The following is a 20,169-nucleotide window of genomic DNA, read 5'->3' on the forward strand; positions in this document are numbered from 1 at the left end:
ACAGTGGAAGAAAACTCTAGAAAGGAGACTGAGCAGAGACCGGTGGCTACAGGAAACGTCTGGCAAATAAGAAGACAAAAGTTGTTGGAGCCTGTGGAGTGGAGGAAACCCAGAGAAGGAGGGGTGGGGAAGGACCGGCATGTGGGTCTGTCTTTGGATAGCCGTGAGTCTAGCCACCTGCCTAGAATTAAAGTAAAATAAACAAATCTTATTGTGTGTACTGCTCACTGATTTATTACACATATGCACCTGTGGAAGGTTTAGAACATTTCCATCTTCCCAGAAAATCCTCTTATAGTCCAGGTTCCTGGACCTCTCCTCTTGTCTAGAAGTAGTTTCCACTCTTACTTATATCACGACAGAATTGTCTTGCCTTTTTCTTAAACTTCATATGAATGGACTCCTAAAGCATTTTTTTTAACTTGTGGATGGCATGTTTTTGAGGTCTTTCTATATTGTTATGACTTTTTTTTTCTTATTTCTGTGTGGTAGGTATTTCATGGTATAAATATGTCATGTTTATCCATTCTCCTGTTAATGGAAAAAAACCCCAAATATTGAAGGTTTTGTATTTTTCTAATACTGGGATTGAATCCAGAAGTGCTCTAACACTGAGCTATATCCTCAGCCTTTTAAATTTTGTATTTTGAGATAGGCTCTCACTAAGTTGCTTAGGGCCTAAGTTACTGAGGCTGGCCTTGAACTTGAGATCTTCCTGCTTCAGTCTCCTTAGTCACTGGGATTGTGGATGTGCGCTACTGTGTCTGGTGCAGGAACATGCACTTTTTCTTTTTTTAATTCTTATTTGTTACACATGATGGCAGAATGCAATTCATTTCCTATTACACATATAAAGCCCAATTTTTCAAGTCACTGATTGTACACAAAGTATTTTCACACCATTCGTATCTTCATACATGTACCTAGGGTAATGTACCTAATTCATTCCACCATCATCCCTGCCCCCTTGCCCCTTCCCTTCCCCTCCCTCCTCTTTGCCCTATATAAAGTTTCTCCATTCCTCCGGTGCCCCCCCCCCCAAATTGCCATTATGAGTCAGCATCCTCATATCAAAGAAAACTTTTGGCCTTTTGGTTTTTGGGGATTGGCTTATTTCACTTAGCATTATATTCTCCAACTCCATCCATTTACCTGCAAATGCCATGATTTTCTTCTCTTTTAATGCTGAGTATTGTTCCATTATGTATATATACCAAAGTTTCCCTATCCATTCATCTACTGAAGGGCATCTAGGTTGTTCCACAGTCTAGCTATTGTGAATTGTGCTGCTATAAATGTTGATGTGGCTGTGTCCCTGTAGTATGTTGTTTTTAAGTCCTTGGGTATAAACTGAGGAGTGGGATAGCTGGGTCAAATGGTGGTTCCATCCCAAGTTTTCCAAGGAATATCTATACTGCTTTCCAGATTGGCTGCACCAATTTGCAGTTCCACCAGCAATGTATGAGCGTGCCTTTTCCCCCATATCCACGCCAACACTTATTTTTGTTTGTATTCTTAATAGCTGCCATTCTGACTGGAGTGAGATGAAATCTTAGAGTAGTTTTGATTTGCATTTCTCTAATTGCTAGAGATGTTGAACATTTTCTCATGGGTTTGTTGATTGATTGTATAATCTCTTCTGAGAAGTGTCTATTCAGTTCCTTGGCTCATTTATTGATTGGGTTGTTTGGTGTTTTTTTTTTTTTGTTTTGTTTTTTGGTGTTAAGGTTTTTGAGTTCTTTATATATCCTAGAGATTAGTGCTCTATCTGATGTGCTTGTAGTAAAGATTTGCTCCCATTCTGTAGGCTCTCTATTCATCTCACTGATTGTTTCTTTTGCTGAGAAGAAGCTAGGAACATGCAATTTTAAAGACAGATCCCAGGTATTTTTTTTTTTTTTCGTTTTTTTGGATGGACACAATACCTTTATTTTATTGGTTAATTTTTTAATGTTTTAATTTTTAATGTGGTGCTGTGGATCAAACCCAGTATCTCACACATGCTAGGCAAGCGCTCTACCACTTTAAGTGCTGGCTGTCTTTTTTTGGGGGGGCACAACCCCGGCCCCCTCAGGTTATTTTTATTTGATATCTCAGCAAACATCTATTTAGAAACCCTGTGTAGAGATGCAGTGGTGCTTGCACATAATGTGTGCTGAGGTAATGGCAAAGACATTTTAGCACCTTGTTGATTGACATTACTTTTTTTTTTTTTTTTCAGAAGTTTTAAACATTTTGTTGAGTGTCCAGCTACTATGGATCTAACCCAGGGCCTTGAGCATGCTGGGTAACACTTTTACCACTGAGCTACATCCCCATTCCTTTTAAACTCACAAAAATCAAGGGAAAGTTTTGCCCTTCACTTCTCTGCAATTCTTCTTTGTTGTCATTCAGGTTAAAAAGTGGGATGCAGCTCTCCTCCTCTCCTTCCTTGATGACAAGGAGGACAGTCACCAGAGGCAACCCTCATCTCCCGATTTGAAGGGATTTAGGCGATTGGGTAGTTTCTATGGCCAGGCCTGGAAGTGGCCCACATCACTTTAGCCACATTCCAATGACCACCCTCACTCACACAGTTCACTCACCTGCAAAGTGGGGTGGGAAACGTAGCTGTGGGCACAGAAAGAAAAGGAAGAGGGTTTGGTAAACACGTGCAAACCTCTCCTGCAGGGGGGAAGGAAGAGACAGGGAGGCATAAGCCAGCGGCTAAGTGTTGTAATATGAGGAGGGAAAGATACAAACCAAATTTGGGCTTGGGCAGGCAGAATATCCAAAGAAACTGAGTTCTAAGCTGGTGGGGGTGGGGGCGGAGTTCATTTCTCTTTAGAACATGGTAACTTGTTTACTAGTGTGACTCTTTCTCCTGTGAGCAATTTTTTTAAACACCCAAACTTTCTATTTATTTTAAATTTTTTAAAATTGCATTTTATTTTTTGGTACTGGGATTGAACTCAGGGGCACTCGACCACTGAGCCACATCCTCAGCCCTATTTTGTATTTTATTTAGAGACAGATTCTCACTGAGTTACTTAGCGCCTTGCTGTTGCTGAGGCTGGCTTTGAACTTGAGATCCTCCTGTGTCAGACTTCCGAGCTGCTGGGATTACAGGTGTGTGCCACTGTGCCCAGTGTCCAAACTTTTTTTTTTAAACAATATAGCCATTGGGAGATAATTATCTCTTTTACTGAGCCACTCTTGTTCCCTGCGTTAAGAATAAATAGTGTAATGTGGCATATACTGTTGACTGACTGCCCAGAAGTAGTCATTCCTTTCTTCTCTCTTGATAAGAAAATGCCAATTGTCTTCAGCAACAATGTCTTCTAGAAAAATGGGCACAAGGAATGGGCTGCAGTTGGTCTAAGCCAACCATGGTGATCCAATTTACCCTTTGTTCATTCAATAGGTATTTAATAAGCTTCTGCTATACGCCAGTCTGCTTTAAGTGCTGGCTGTCTTTTATTTTTTTTGGGGGGGGGGTNAAAACCAGCCTCAGCAATTTAGTGAGGCCCTAAGCAACTTAGCAAGACCCTGCCTCAAAATAAAAATGTGGCTCAGGGATTGAACCCATGGGCACTCAACCACTGAGCCACATTTTTATTTTGAGGCAGGGTCTTGCTAAGTTGCTTAGGGCCTCACTAAATTGCTGAGGCTGGTTTTGAATTTGCGATCCTCCTACTTTAGCCTCCCGAGTGCTGGGATTACAGGCGTGTGCCAGCACACCCAGCTGTGCTGGCTGTGTTTACCAGTTATCAACATGGAGTTGGGCCTTATGCCCACTCCAGACAAATGGGAAGGAAGGGGAAGACAGCTAGGAGCTTCTGGGAAGAGGCCTTTCCTCCTGATAAAATAGATGCCCAAAGAGAAAGCGGGGCTTTTTCTTCCTGTGGTTGGATGATGTCATTTGGGATATGATGCCTGGAACTGGAGCAGTTATCTTGTAACCATGAGGAGGACGAGGAAAATCCCAGAAAAGATGACTGGAGCTCTGGCCGAGCTAACCAACCAAACCTGGAATCACACCTTTGTTATACAGGAAAATAGAAACCCGGTACTACACTTTCAATAGAATAGTTCTTTCTAACAAATGTACATTATTTTGTTTTTCTTGTGTTTTTTTTTTTTTTGGTTAAGAATAGGTAAATATTTTAATAAATGGATGAAGAACCTGATTTTCCACATTTTCTTCCTAGCTCTGTTGTTTAATCATAGAGGGATTTCCATCCCAGAAATCTTTGAGGACCGAAATCAAGTTCCATGAGATGTGTGTACTCCTTGTGGCCTACGAGAGTTTTGGAGACCTCCCTGAAGCTTGTTCAAACAGAAACGTGGCAAACTCCATATTCTAATTCAGAGCTTCCTGGCTTCTGGTTCAGTGAAACCCCAGCTAATGAATTAGGTTGGAAAGTCAATGATAGATATTTGAAATGAATAATAGAAATATTTGGGGAAAAAACCCTTTAATTTTGAAATAAGTAGGTTAGATAGCTTTTTACTGGAATGATTTGGCCTAAAGTCACAAATATTTCAGACATCACTTGGCTTTTCACTAACATCATGGTGACAAAAAAGCAAAAGACCTTTCTCATGCACTCTGGGATTTAGGTGTGAAAACATGTTTGCTCCGATTATTACACAGTTGATCCAAAAGACATTCATTTCTGCCCAGTTCTCAAGTTCTTCCATTGTTTTGACCAATCACTATCATTTGAGTGAGAACTATGGCATTGGTCTGCAAACCAACAGAAAATATATGGCAGAGGTAACTGGAGATACTTTAATAAAGGTACTTATTAAGGGAAACCAACAAGGGACAGTGGAGCATTGGGGCTAATGATAGTTATCACTTCTAGGCTTAGGATGGGTCATGGAAGGAGACATTACTGGAAGGTGGAGAGGCCTGTGGCTGTGGAGATGGCCTCCTGCCTGCACTGTGGCCTTGGGCAGAAGAACATAGCCACTGTCAAACCACAACTCTATAGGCTCAAAGCCAGGGGAAAAATAGCTGACATTTCTCTATGTTTATCTTATGATCTTCTGCTAGTGCTTCTTATTGGCTAAACCCAACCAGAAGTGGGAGGACCAGGGATCCTGGCTGACACTATCTATAATGGCATCCTCCTTGGCCACAGGGTAGGATGAAAAAGAATGAAGAATGGACATGAAAGGACAAGTGGAGACTGTTTATGTGCCTCTGTTTTCCCTTGTCAACAATTTAAGACCACTAAGCAGGTAGGCAGGCCTAGGCCCATTCTTAGCTAGATAAATGCCTTTATTGCTTACAATACAGACTAGGGTCTATAACAAGAAGCCCCTAAACACTGTAACTCAACTAAGATAAAATTTATTTCTGTATCCAGCTATTTCCTAGATAAGAGTCCAGGACTTGTGCATTGAGGTCAATATGAAGCTGAATTCCTGGGTAGATTGTAATTCTGCTAAAAAAAGTATTTCCAGGTCTTCATTCTTCAGAAATAAGGGAGGATTGTACTTCTCTGCCCCCTTGGGGTTAGATATGGTCATGCAACTTGCTTTGGCCAATGAAATGTGAGTGCAAATGTGTGTCACAGAAGTAGTTGGTTGCCAGTGCAAGACTCTCTCTCTTTTTCTCTTTGACTGAAATTTCTGGGAGTATTGATATACAGGACAGTTATCCTAGAAATTGCCCAGAGCTTCAGCAAATTCGTGGAAGTGAGAAATAACACCATTACTTTCAAAACACTGAGAATGGAGGTTGTTGGTCAGTGCCAATAAACCTAGTATTTCCTGACTAATAACTGAGACCGAGGCTCTTTCTCTGTGATTATCCTACAGTCCTTAGGCATCATCGTCATCCACATGATCTCAGATGGCTCATCACTACCTAGAATGGTTGCATGCTAGCTCAGGATGTGGCAAGGAAAGAGGAGAGAGCACACTTAATCTTTTCAGGGGCATGTGCACAAATGCCACCTATCTTTTTCTTGGCCACATCTAGTTTTGGATATCTCCTGCTGCATAACACATTGCCCCAAAGCTTAGCAGATTAAAACAACAAACATTTATTATATCAAACGATTTTGAGATCGGCATAGGGAAGTGGGGGTGGCTAAGGGGCTGAAGTTATCTGACACAGGCCAGAGGATGTACTTCCAATCTCGCTCACATGGTTGTTGGCAAACAGTTCCTCACTGGCTGTTGTCACGAGGCCTCGGTTCCTTGCTGTGTGGGCCTCTCCATAGGGTTGCTCAACATGGCTTCCACCAGAGCAAATAATATCAGAGGGAGGCAGGGTGGGGCTGGGCAGAGAAGAGGTCTTTCATGTCTTTTGGGAGCTTATCTCAGAAATGACACCCAATAATTTCTGCTGTATTTTATTAGTCACACAGACTGCCATGGTTTGAATATTATTTGTCCTCTCTGGAACTCATGTTGAAATTGGACTGCCATTATGGTGGTGTTGGAGGTGGGGGTCTTTAAGAGGGGATTAGGTTGTTAAGAGGGATTAATAACTTTCTTGTGGGACTGGGGTAATTCTGGTGGGACTGCGTGGGTTGCTGTGTGAGCAGGCAGTTATAAAGCAGGTCAACTCCTCAGGTTTCACTTCTGCACACGCTGGCTTGCCCCTTCTGACTTCCGCCAGGTTGTAAAGCAGCCTTCTCTAGATGTGGCTGCCCAATCTGGGACTTTCCAGTATCCAGAAACGTGAGCCTAAATAAACTTCTTTTCTTTATAAATTACTCCATCTCAGGCATTCTGTACAGCAACACAAAATGGATCAAGACACAGACTAAGCCTGGTGTGGGGTAGGAAGGAACTATGCAAAGCTGTGAATACCAGGAGGCAGAGATCCTTGGGGGCATCTTGGAAGCTGGCTAAAAACCTAATGACAAAGAAAAGTGAAAAAACTTAGTCTTTAGGTGGGTCACCATCTCTCAGACGAAACTCAAGAAGGGGAGAGGGCTAAGGGGACAAACAAAACTCTGTCTCAGCTGTCCCCCATGGCCATGCAAATATACATGTGCATTCTTATAAATCTACCCACGTTCTGTATCCTGACCATATTCTGTGCTTTGGGTTGGTAGTTCTTATGCCCCTGAGGATTCTTATTCTTAGGGTTAACATCTCCAGAAATTTGCATTCTTCACTCCCAGATGATGCCAAATTCCCATTTAGAAAGCTTTTAAAAACAGGAGTGGGAAGAAGAAGAAAGAAAATCCTTCTGCATTGCTAATCTGGAATTCTCAGGATGATTCATACAAACTCTGAGTCAGCTCATCACTGTATTTAAGTAATTGGATGAGTTACCTAAGTTGAGATTCAAACCAACATTTCTTATGTTTTTCTAAGTTTAGGGAGAAAACTCTTATAAGAAGCCACATTGATATTTGTTAACAGGAACACATTCCTCATGAGGGTTTGTAATAGTACAACTGGAATAGTGCAGGTGAAAGTGAAGGTGTAGGAAAAGGACTCTAGGAACCTTGGCTTCCATTCTTATACTTGTGTATAAAGGGCACAACAGCACAGCACCAGCCTACCTACATAAAAAGAACACACACGCAAATCTCATTATTTCATACTCCTGCTTTGCCAACATAAGCAGTGGCAGGTGTCCTACGTCCTTGCCTGACTATTGAGTGATACCTTTCAGCAGTTTCATCATGGGAAAAGAATGTACCTTCAAATTATTTTTATTATTATCATTATTGGTAGTCACTTTGGCACTGAGTGTAGGGACACATCTCAAACAGTTGGTATGAGGTTTTTAAATGACAGTAAAATATGTGGGACAAGATTTATATGTGGAAGGCAAGGGTTGAGAGAGTGAGTAGCAAAATGTGCCCAAGAAGGTAACAAAAGCTTATCTAACCACACATTTGCATCTACTTCAAAACAGAACATAACTTGGATGTCTGCAAATATTCTATTTATCTTTTCCTTTAATATGCAAAAATATTTTTTTTCTCAATTTCCTTTTGACTAAGAAAAGTCTGCTACTCTGCCCAATTATTTTCAAGATTTGTTGAACTGCTTCTTCTGGGTTCTAAATTATCCTAGTGGCTGATACTCGTCTTTCCATGTACTACTCTCTTCCTTTCTTCATCCTGCCATTAGTCAGGACTCCTTTTATGATGCATCACAGATATACACTATGAAGGGAATTCACAAGTTCATAGAGATAGTAAGGCTTAGGTAGACCATGGGGAGAATGATGATCAGAGTTGCAGGACTCTCTGTCTCTCTCTATCACTCTAACTCCCATCTCTGCTAGCTCCATCCTTTCCCATTACAGAGTGGCTGAAAAATGGATTCCTGCAACCAGTCCATCCTCAGAACTTTCCATGTAAGATCAATTGGGAAATCATCTCCAGATCAATTGGGAAAATTCTGGTAAAGGTCTTTTGATCACTTTGATTGCCTTAACTTACATTAGGAGCCTCTACATTGCTTCAGGGCCTGGAATTGTGATTGGTAATACTGGTCATGTGTCCACCTATCATGGGGTGGGTGGGGCATTTAGGACACCGAAATTAAGTGTTCTACCAGGATTGTGTGAAGTGGGAGGAGTTTCTGAAATGTACAGATAGCAGAAGAGGAGAGAAAGGAACAGCATAAAGTTCCTAAGCCAAGCCCACTATCCTCTCAAAGGTCCTCTTCTGGGTCAACTGACATTATATTTTCCTCAGTCTCTTCCTTGTTCAAATGCCAAAAGTTCCCAAATATTCTCCTACCAGAGTTTCCACTAAATTTACACTTTTTAAAAAAATTGAGCATAGTCACTGAATTTTTTCCCCTCTTCTCCTTCTAGATCTATATTTTGGACAGTCCCCCAAATATATCAAGATCTTTTTCTAAACAAAAAGCCAAGTTTTTTTCCTTAGGGAGAATCTTTTCGTTCTCTCAGGGCAATAGTTCAAACTGCAACTAACTTCTAAATATCAAGTATTTTTTTCCTTGATCTCTGATTATGCACAGAAAGTAGTCCTTCCCTTCAATATGGTAGTCCATAATACTAAGATTAACAAGTGGTTACCTCTGGGTGGTGTGATCCTGAGTAATTTTTATGAATTTTGTTTGTTATGTTGTATGTTTCCTTTTTGGATTATTTCTACAGTTAACAAATGAAACTAGTTCAAGTCAAAACAGGAGAAAAGGATAGCAGCCTGCTGTGTTACCTTTTATCAAGAAATGCAAAAATTACACAACCGAGTGTTACTCAGCAATAAAAGAGAATTAAATCATGGCATTTGCAGGTAATGGATGGAGTTGGTGTTATCATGCTAAGCGAAGTAAGCCAATCCCAAAAAACCAAAGGCTGAATGTTTTCTTTGATGAGTGGATGCCAATCCAATCAGGTGGGGCATGGGATGAGTGGAAAACTTTGGATGGGGCAAAGGGGAAGGGGGAAGGGGGCGCATAGGGGTAGGAAAGATGGTGACATGAGATGGGCATCATTACCCTAGGTACACGTATGATTGCATGAATGGTGTGACCCTACTTTGGGTACAATCAGAGAAGTCAAAAATTGTGCTCCATTTGTGTATAATGAATCGAAGAGCATTCTGCTATCATGTATAACTGATTAGAACACATAAATAAAATTTAAAAAAACCCCAGAAATATTATATACTATAAGAAATATGTGTCAACACAATAAAGGCTATATATTACAAACCCACAATAGCCAACATCATGCTGATTGAAGGAAACACTGAAAACCCTTTTTTTCTAACACCAGGAACAACACAAGGGTATAGTGGCGGTTACCAGAGGCTGTGGAGAGTAAGGTTAAGAGGAGTGGGGAAAGATTGATAAGGGATAGTGAGTTACAGTGAGATAGGAGCAAGACGTTCTGTTGTGTTATTGAACAGTAGTATGACTCTATAGATAACAAAAATGTATTCTACACTTCAAAAATAAATTATTTTGAAAGTTTTACTATGAAGAAATGATAAATGAGAATATAGATACCTTTATCATGAGTTAAAAATTACACAATGTCTGTATGTATCAAACCATCCTATGGTACCCCTCTTAATATGTACTATATGTAAGTTTTTATGTATCAGAGAAAATAAATTTAATTAAAAATCATCAAAAAACAAAAAACAAAAAACAAAAATGTGAACATGGAGACTATCATGCTAAGTGAAATAAGCCAATCCAAAAGTTCTTTCTGATATATGGATACTAACACACAATAAGGGTGGGGGAGGAAGCATAGAAGTTCATTAGATTAGGCAAAGGGGAATGAAGAGAAGGGAGGGGGGATGGGAATGGGAAAGACAGTAGAATGAATCAGACCCTACTTTCCTACGCTCATATATGAATACACCACCAGTGTAACTCCACATCAAGTACAACCACAAGAATGGAAAGTTATACTCTATGTATGTGTGATATGTCAAAATATACTCTATTGTCATGTAAATCTAAAAAGAGACAAAAAAAAAAAAAAAGAAAGAAATGCAAAAATGCAGCCAAGCATGCCCTGACCCCTGGGTTCAATTCCCAGCATTTCAAAAAATAAAATAAGAAATGCAAAAATGCTCCTTCAAGCCCCACCCCCAGTCTTCAATTTAAGTCTCATTGGGTAGACAGTGTCACATCACCACAACCACTTCAAGAGTGAGTAGAAAAGGGAGTATTTCATTTTTCCAGCTTCTATAGCCTGAATGGCCACAGTGAGGGACTTTGAGGATGATCTGTGCTGTGTCTGCAGTAGTGGAGCTAGGACACAAGGTGAGGAGAGAGAGCTTGGGCAATTTCTCTCAGTCTAGGGTGGATATTATCAGTTAGGGGCCTGACCCTGGGTGTCCAGCAGAGACTCTAGGATAACACTTGGAGCTCTGTTTTCTCATAAAGGCTTATGGATCAAAATAAGCCTGCCCTATGTACTTTAGTACTTTGTAGCAATGGTAATTATTACGTATTTACAAGAGGCTCTTTTTAAATAAAGTGTTACAATCTTTGTTTTATGGTTTAAAAAAAGCAAACTCAAGAATATTAGTCTTGGGAACAAATTCACATCTTAAAGAACACTGAATCCTCCTTCCTTCCCACTAGGGCGCTCAAGGACTCTATACTCCCTCAAGGGAAGTGAGACTTCTGCCCACAGGTTAACTCTTCTTGTCCTGGATTGTTCTTGAATCATGGCTCAGATGGGCTGGAAAGACTTCCCCCCTAGGTCTTAGACCTGGTTCAGCTTCTCTCTCTCATTACTGTATGAGCAGATCTGTGCTCTGTGTCACTGGCCCACAGTCCTCTCACTGTGTATCCAGTATCTGTGAGAATGCTTAGAAAAGTTTAAAAATGTTCTCTATGATCAAGTGTTAATATATAGACATACTTCTGCCTCATCCCTACAAGGAATATGCCTCAACACAATAAAGGCTATATATTACAAACCCTGCCTTCACCCTTCTTTTTTTCCAGAAAAAAAGTCAGCATCCAACCCTGTGGCTGGCAGATGCTTAGACCATCACTAATTAGGTTGAGGGGAGGATGCCAAGATGAGGCTATTCTGTTCAAGCCCTGGCTCACTATTTGTTTACAGAAGAAATGTTTTAAGGTGGGGGAGAGGAAGCTTGCCAAGGATGTTTAACAGGATCTTGTAAACAGTTGTATTCAGAACAATCGTTAGTGTTTTTACTCTTGGGCTCTTTATTTTAAAGAACTGGAAAACTGAGCTGGAATTGTAGGTAAGAGTTCAGAAGTGTTCACCAGCATCGTTCCTGGCTGCATTGATAGATATTATTAGTGGCCTTTCCAATATCCATCCTTTCCGTGTGTGTGTGTGTGTGTGTGTTTTACTAGGGATCAAATGCTGGTTGCTGGTGCACTTGAATCACCTAGCACATCCCAGCCTTTTTAATTTTTTAATTTTGAGACAGAGTGTTGTTAAGTTGCCCAGCCTTGCCTCAAGTTTGCAATCCTCCTGCTTCAGCCTCCCAAATTGCTGGGATTACAAATGTGTTCCAACATGCCTGGCTCTTTCCTTCTTGCTTTTTTTTTTTTTGGTTGGTTGGTTTTTGCAGTGCTGGGGTTAAACCCAGTAGGCAAGCACCCTATCACCCAGCTACACCCTCCAGGCTTTCCTTCTTAGCAACTGTACCCCATGCCCAATCACAAATGGACACTTTCCCAGATTCCCAGATTCACTTAGTGTTGGCCTTGTGACCCATTCTGGCCAGTGAGATGTAGATGAAAGCTGCTAGTGGGGACTTCCAGGCAGTGTGTGTGTGTGTGTGTGTGTGTGTGTGTGTGTGTGTGTGACCCCCCCCCCTTTTTTTTGTATTTTATTTAGAGACAGGGTCTGAATTGCTTAGTGCCTCTCTTTTGCTGAGGCTGGCTTTGAACTCGTGATCCTCCTGCCTCAGCCTCTTGAGCCGCTGGGATTATAGGCCTACACCACCTTGCCTGGCATGTGTGCGTAAACCTTTTTTAAAAATATTTTTTCAAGTTGTAGATGGATACAATACCTTTATTTAATATATTTTTTTAAAATTATTTTTAGTTGTAGTTGGACACAATACCTTTATTGTATTTATTTATTTTTATGCTGTGAACCCAGCACCTCACATGTGCTAGACAAGAGCTCTACCACTGAGCCACAGCCTCAGCCCCATGTGCAAACCTTTTTAAAAGGAAAGTCTGAGCTGGCATTTGCCTTTGGCTTGAGCACTTGCTCTAGCTGCCTCCCTCCCACCTCCTTTCCCCCACTACCATTGAAATGCAGATTCAGTCCCAGAATTGTCTCCAGTCTCTGGAGCCAAGTGCTAAAGATAGCAAAGTTGAGAATACAGAGGGACCCTAAATCCTTAACAGCATTAGGGAACTACTTGAATAGCCCAGGATTACCCACCTTTGTCTATTTGGTTCATCTGTTACCAAGTTACTATTCCATGCAATCTGACACCATCTTAACTGAGAGACCATTAAGACATTTATGAGCTACCTTAGCAAATGGATGTGAATTGATGTAAACTGACGGGTAGTGTCCTTTGAAACAGTGCTGCTCAAAGTTTCCTATGAATTAAAACCATTTGGGGACCTCAGTAGGAATGTAGAATCTGATTCCATAGGTCTGGATTGGGGTCTGAGATTCTGGGAGTCTCCCACTACCAGGCTTCACTGCTAATGCTAATGACTGGTCTTGGACCACACTTGGAAAAGCAAGGATTTGGAAAATGACAACTCTCAGTTCCTAGGAAGAACTGTTCTGTTTCTCTTTGATATGTTTCTTATTAGGTTAAAAAAATGTGTAAAGGACTCAATGCATTTTCAACAAAAAGTTAAGGTTTTATTTAGAATACCATTTCGGAGACAAAAAGCAGTTCATTTTATTTAGCAAAATAAATTTAACAAATGCATTAAATAAGGTAAATTCAAGACTTTTTGAATCTCTGGAGTTGCATTTTGGTTGACGTCTCTTCTAATCCATCGGGGTTCTTTCCCAATTAATGCAGCTATATGCCAAGGAACTGTTTTATAAAATCTGAATGACTCAAATACACCTCTGTATTCTCACCCAACCAAAAATGTATCAAAATGAAACATAAGGAGAAAAACTTAGGTAAGGAGATTCAGAAGGAAATGCCTTCCCTGCTCCATCATGTTATCTTTTCAACAGAGGCCTTGCTTGTTTTGAAATGGATGGTAAAAGCAAATTGTCATTGGGAGGTGAGGGTCCAAAGCAAACTTAGATGGCTTTCACACCATCTGTCATTCCAACCCAGAGGGAAACCAAGCCACACTGAGTTCCCAGCCAAGCCACTGCTTTATATGGAAGTTGAGGTTAGCTTCCGGTTGTTATTTTCTAGTTATATACAGCTAAAAAAAACACAACACTGTGTTAAATCCAGGACAGCTAACAATGGAACATACATCATTACACTGAAAAGTTGAATCGGCGTGGTGAAGTTGAGGAGAATCAGCAGACGGACCTCACGGAGGGGAGCTGCTGGTGCGGGGCCTCCTTAGTCTGTGACAGATCTGCACTCTGAGGGCAGGCCTTCCGACTGCCGCCACTGGGCCAGGCGCTGTTTAAACCATTTCTGGAAGAGAGAAGTGGGCAAGATTATCTGTCACATACTGAGAAACTGAAATGCCTGTTTACTTTCTAAAACATAGCCTCTGTGGCCCAGTTGGGAAGGAGGGAAGCAAGGGATGGGTTCATGGTGAAACGTTTCTCACATTTCACCCAACTTTTCTGTCTCAGGACATTTGCACAGTCATTTCCTATGCTTAGAATGGGCTACATTCTTTATCTGAGGGTCTTTCTGTGATCTACAGTTTTCAGCTTGAATAGAACCGTCTTGATGAAGTCTTCCTGACCACTCTTATCAAAAGTAGGTTCTCCTTATAGCTTTTAGTACCTTGTTGCCTTCTTAGAACTTTTAATATATTTAAAAAAATTATTTGCTTATGCATTCACTTTTCTTTTTGTTTTGTTTTTGGTACTCAGGAGTGAACCAGTGGAGTATTCTACCATTGAATTACATCCCCAGCTCTTTTTATTTTTATTTTGAGACAGGGTTCTCACAAGTTGCTGAAGCTGACTTTGAACTTGCCATCCTCCTGCCTTGGCCTCCTGAGTCACTGAGATTATGATTGTATGCCACAGTTCCTGGACTATTCACTTTTTAAAAAATCTATCCATCCTTCTAGAAACAGAAACTGTTTTCATATCATCACCATTGCATCAAGAGTTAGAGATTAATCAATATTTGTTGAATGAATAAAAGGAATTAAAGACATTGCTTGATGCTCAGATAGATCTCTATGGCTGATCTACTGTGGGCTTTGCTCATTGACAGCTAATTAGTAAGAATTTGATGAATAAAATGAATGGTAACTGAGCACTAGACAACCTGGCAGCACTCAGGGATCTGTGGAGTGGGCCAGCCCCCTCTCTCCTGCTCCAGGGCCACTGAGCAGTGAGAGAAGATGGAGAGGACCTAAGTTTATTAGAATCTTCCAGCTCTGTATGACTCACGTAGTCACATCTCATAGTGATCATGTGCCGGGCGAGGTGGCACAGATCTGCAACCCAGCAGCTCAGGAGGCCAAGGCAGGAGGATTGTGAGTTCAAAGCCAGCCTCAGCAAAAGCGAGGCACTAAGCAACTCAGTGTCTCTAAAGAAAATACAAAATAGGGCTGGGGATGTGGCTCAGTGATTGAGTGCCCCTGAGTTCAATCCCCAGTACTGCCCCAAAAAAAGAAGTGGCCATAATTTGGGGAATCTCCCCGATGGCATGCTTCTAGACCTGGTACCATAGGAAGACTAAAACATTTTGATGTGTTGTGATAATGCAGTATGTTACTCTCCTAGTCCCTGGCTGTCTTTGTTATGCTATGGAGTGGGTGAGAGTTCAGGAGAAGCATGCTGGGAATAGGGCTGGGGTCTGGACCAGGTTGATCAGGATTTAAGAAGTTGGGATTTAAGAAAACAAATTGGTAGGGTGTGGTGGTTCATGTCTGTAATCCCAGATACTCAGGGCTGACGCAGGAGGATTGTAAGTTTGAGGCCAGCCTCAAATTTAGTGAGATCCTATCTCAAATAAAAAGTAAAAAGGGTTGGGAGTATAGCTCAGTGGTAGAGCCCTTGCCTAGCATGCATGAATCCCTGGGTTCCATCCCTAGTACTGCCAAGGAACCCCCCCCAACAAAACAAACAAACAAAAAACCCCAAACAAAACAAACAAAACCCCCAAACAAACAAAACTTTGAAGAGGGAGTAGTGAGGAAACAGAGCAGCAAGCTTGATCCCCACCAGAGAGAACAGGTTAGCTTGACAAGGAAGTCGGGATCCCCAAGCTCTGTCCACCTCTGTGCTTCCCAGCGGCTCACATGTCCTGGTACACATTGGGAATGATGGTAGTGCCTGTCACTCAGTGTAAACAGGCAAGCTGCTTGGGGAGGTGGCCCAGGGCTCTGCAGCACTGGGCCCTTCCACCAGAAAGCTATATTGTAACTATTAGTTATGAAAACTTGAAAAAAAGTCCCTAAAAATAGAGCATCACTCAGCTCTTCTATAAATGAAGTAAGCTTGGTGGTGGGGGATGTCTCTACTCTCCCTTCTGAGCTTTCTGAAACTCACTCCTTCTAGGGGCAAGGGAATGAGGGGACAGATAGGAAACAACAGAAACAGCCCAGCTCTGAGACACCAGACCTGGGATGTGCTGATGGAGGCGGTGCAGAGGGAAGCATCTAGAGTGGCTCCATGCTTAGCATGACCTGATGGCTGCTCAGATGCAGTTTCAACCTCAGAACAGTGGGCCAGGCTCTAGGGCCATACTGGGGAAGATCTCATCTCTGTAGAGATCTAGAGATCTGAAAGGGAGTTTTAGTGTCAGCTCAAGATCAGAAGAAAGTGGGAAAAGCACAGGAGCAGAAGTGCCTGTAAGGACAAGTGCTGGAGGACAGGCTGTGGCGCTAGAAAGGGTGTGAGGCTCGAGGATGGCTTGGGGCTCCGTGTCAGTGCTAGGCTGGATGAACATCACAGGGCCACACCACAACGCCCCGATTGGTACAGCAGAGGTGTACCTCACGGCCACACACAGCTGTCAAGGTCAGTTGTCTATCCTCCTTTATACTGGGGGGTGGCAGCAGAGAAAAGGAATCTAAAGCCAGAGCAGAGGCCAGCAAGATGGGAAGGGAAGCCCTTTCTTTGGGGGTTGCTCTCTGGATGCCATATTTTACTCCTGGGGATCACTAATCTTTGAGAAGAGAAAGCTCCCATAACTTTGGTGGCTTCAACCCAAGTTCTGTGAAAGTTGGGCACATTTTCTTCTAGAATCCATATGTGTGTTCAGCTAACTCTGGGTTCTGGCCTGAGCACAGCGTGACACCAGCTTCCTTAATGAGGTAGCCCTGTGGGGGTTTCGAGGCCTCAAGTGCTGATTAAATAGGATTTCCAGTGACCAGAGCCCAATAAATGACAGCATTTTAAAGACTGACTAATTAAAACCTAGAGGAGGAAAATCTCACTTTCTATCAGAACTCATTTAAGACAAAATGGTTGAGCTGGCCCCATTCAAAAGAACCACCCACATCTTTACACTATGGAGTGAGGTAGAATATTGATGGCATTACCGAAAATTGCTTCAGCCTGGAACACGTTTGCGAATTTGCAAGTTGGCATCCAAATGTTTAACCAATTGAGTTCTAGCACTGGGGGATGGGAGTAGGTGCCAGAAAAGCTCAACTTTTTTAATATATATATTAAAATCAAATACATACATAATAATTTAACAAACCAGTTGCTATCCAACAAAAACCATTAAATCCCTCACTTGCGCCACCCCCCAACACAGTGGAATCTTATATGTCTCAGTTACATCTATGCTGATTTTCCACCTGGCTTTGTCCTTCCCTCCGTTTGTTTCTGTCATCCCCTGGGAAAGATATTCATCCCTAGCTTGCTTATAAATGCGTGCCCTCATTACCCTCACCCTCTGATGGAGATTTATTTACTCTGATTGAACAGATGATAATGAGACACTGGGATGGGAGGAGTTAGTGCAAAATAACATTGTTCGTATCCTTTTCTCTAGCAACTAACATTTCATTCTTTTCACGGGGAGACCTTTAGAGGTCTTTATTCCACAGATAAAACATCCAACAACTAAAAACCACTGGGTTCTGGGAACAAGCCCAAAACATCAAGAGGAGATAAAAAAAAAATACTGGAAACTTCTCCAAGAACCAATGCCAACTACACTGCACTTCAATTGTGTGTGTGTGTGTGTGTGTGTGTTTGTAAAATAGAGAACACTAGATCATCCTAGGCTCCCAAAGGGCTGATGAAAGAGCTTTCCCAGCCCCTTCTAACACTGACTTCAAAATGATAAAAAGAAGCATTCTAAATGGGTTCAACTAACTTAAATGTAGGTGATGTTTAGGTTACTATCTAGAGAGGGAAAAATCATTCTAGGACCCTAATACAACTTAAAAAAATTAGAGCATCCTTCATGTCACTCTGAATATCTGCCTGCCCACCCCCCCACAGCAGAGAGTTTTGTCCTACAGTGGGACAGCTATAAAGAGAGCTGCAGATTCTTTTGTGGTTGGTTCATAAGTGTAATGACTAGGTTTTTTCACGCCATCATGAGAGATGTGTCTTCCTCAAACTTGTTAGGATGTCAGTACATTACTCAACTGATGTAAGGAGGGTTGGAGGAAAAAAAAGAGGTCCACAACCCCCACCCCCCAGTCAGAGAATGTGTCTACCTTTTGGCTCCTCTTGCCCCTGTCAAATCATCAGTAGTGAGTCGTTGCAGGAACTGCCTCATAAGAATACCTCATGCTTATTTTTCTTGTTGTAAAGTATTATTTGTTGTAGGAAAATTAAGTGTGATGCTATCTGGAGGTGGCTGGTGTTAGGGTAGGGTGAAGATTCGGATCTATGTGATGAATATTATTTTGGCTTTGAACCTTGCTGTGTGAAAAGAACCACACTGGTGAAGAACAGAGACAGGGATGTGTTGATACAGATCCTGCTTATATGTGGGCCCAGCGGGCCTTGGCCCCCATGGAGCTATTCCAAGGTCCCCAAAAGAACTGCTACAAATAAAAATGATTTCATGAATGCCTGAAAGTTCATCATTGGACACTATATCTCCAAAAGATGCTTTTCTTTTTTGTAGAAGACACTTTTTAAAAAAATGTATAAGTTGTTTGAAGAGATTAGAGAACCATTCCCATCTCCTAGTACAGATGAAGATGGCAGGAGTGGAGGGCAGAAAGATTGGGAAGATGAGACCCAGTCTAGTAAGAAGTGACCAAGGACAGGCTGTCCGAGGAACCTAGGGGTCTTCTTTCCTGAAACTTGCTAAGCTGTTTCTCTTTGAAGCTCTGTGTTCCAGATGCCTCCCTGCAGGTCTAGGCAGGAAGACAGAGGCAGGCTGAGCTGTGGTAGCCGCAGGGAGGAAGAAGGTGTTGGCCCCATGGCAGGAAGAGGAAGCCAAGGGGCCCCTGCTATGAGGCTGACTCACCCACACCCACTGCTGTCAGGGCTGGGTCTACCATTTGTTTATTTGAGGATGGCAGAAGAGAGGGAATGGAGGGAGGGCTGCCTGAGAGGGGCAGGTGGATCTGATGTGTAGGTGTCTGTGCTGCAGACCTCAACCACAGAAAGAAGCAGGTGCCTTTCTTTCTGTGCCTACCCCAATTTAGCTTTTATTCTCTAATATCAGGTAGCTCTCGAGGAACGGTTGACTATGGCCTGGAGTGATCATTGTTTAATGCATGGAATTTTTTTTTTTTCAGAACGAAATATGAGTTTTCAGTCCTTTCCTCCTACCCACCCCGTTGTTTCCGTCCTACCTCTATCCTATAGAGGTCAAGAGTCTGGAATGTGAAACCAAACTTCCCAGGTTCAAGTCCTAGCTTGGCTGCCCCCTAACTGTGATCTTGGGCAAGTTACTTAACCTTTCTAAGCCTCAGTCTCTTATCTAGACAATTGGGCTAATGCCGCAGTCCGAGGGTAATGCATCTTGACTTGTTTACAGACCCTAACAGGCTAACAGTACCTACCCTCATGCTATGGTGGCAAATAAATAACAATACTTAGAGGATTCCTTGAACAACACATGGCATGTATTATCCATTCCAAAGATCCACACAGGGCTGGGGGTGTAGTTCAGTGGTAGAATAGAGTGTAAGTTTAACATGCTTGAGGGCTTGGGTTTGATGCCTAGCATCCATCTAACTTTCTCTTTTTCTCTCTCTCATACACACACAATATACACAGACACAAAACAGTGAACAACAAATATCAACATAATTACTCGGCTTTACAAGTAAAGGGATTAAAGCTAACTTGCCATGGGACAATCAGACACTGAGAAGGGGTTACCATCCCTTGTTGGTACTGTCCCTACAGTATCCTACAGCCTTAAAATGATGAGCTGTCTCTATAATCATTCCTCTTTCCTAAATATAGCATGGGGTTTAAAATGCTCAAACTTCAGTAGGCTGCCTCCTCAGGGGGTTCCAAGAAACATGAGCTGTTAGACTTGGGTTACAATAAATCACCTCCCGTTTAGTTCTGGTTCTGGTTAATCAGGCAGCTGTTCCATTTCCTAGAAACAGATATGTTTGCCTTTCTACTTGATCTGTGAAGGAGAAGATTATCCATGGGCAGGTTTTCCAAAATGCCTCTGGCTTAATTAGCAGAAATTATTT

At 41.9% G+C, this 20,169-nt stretch overlaps 1 protein-coding gene and 1 pseudogene across 3 annotated transcripts in view; one reads left to right on the forward strand and one right to left on the reverse strand.

Moving 5' to 3' along the window:
• Positions 1-13,260: 13,260 nt before the first annotated feature.
• The window catches only part of Hopx (HOP homeobox), a 29,795-nt gene continuing 22,886 nt past the window's right edge, over positions 13,261-20,169 (reverse strand). For all 3 annotated transcript variants that reach the window (XM_015482138.2, XM_015482135.2, XM_015482139.2), the window contains one exon: positions 13,261-14,036. In XM_015482138.2, the coding sequence (XP_015337624.1) occupies positions 13,959-14,036 (78 nt within the window). In that variant the 3' untranslated portion in view covers positions 13,261-13,958. The remainder of the gene's footprint in view (positions 14,037-20,169) is intronic.
• Positions 18,039-18,147, forward strand: LOC125611022 (annotated as a pseudogene).

The sequence above is a fragment of the Marmota marmota genome, unplaced genomic scaffold, assembly GCF_001458135.2.
Source record: "Marmota marmota marmota unplaced genomic scaffold, marMar, whole genome shotgun sequence".
Taxonomy (NCBI): Eukaryota; Metazoa; Chordata; class Mammalia; order Rodentia; family Sciuridae; genus Marmota; species Marmota marmota.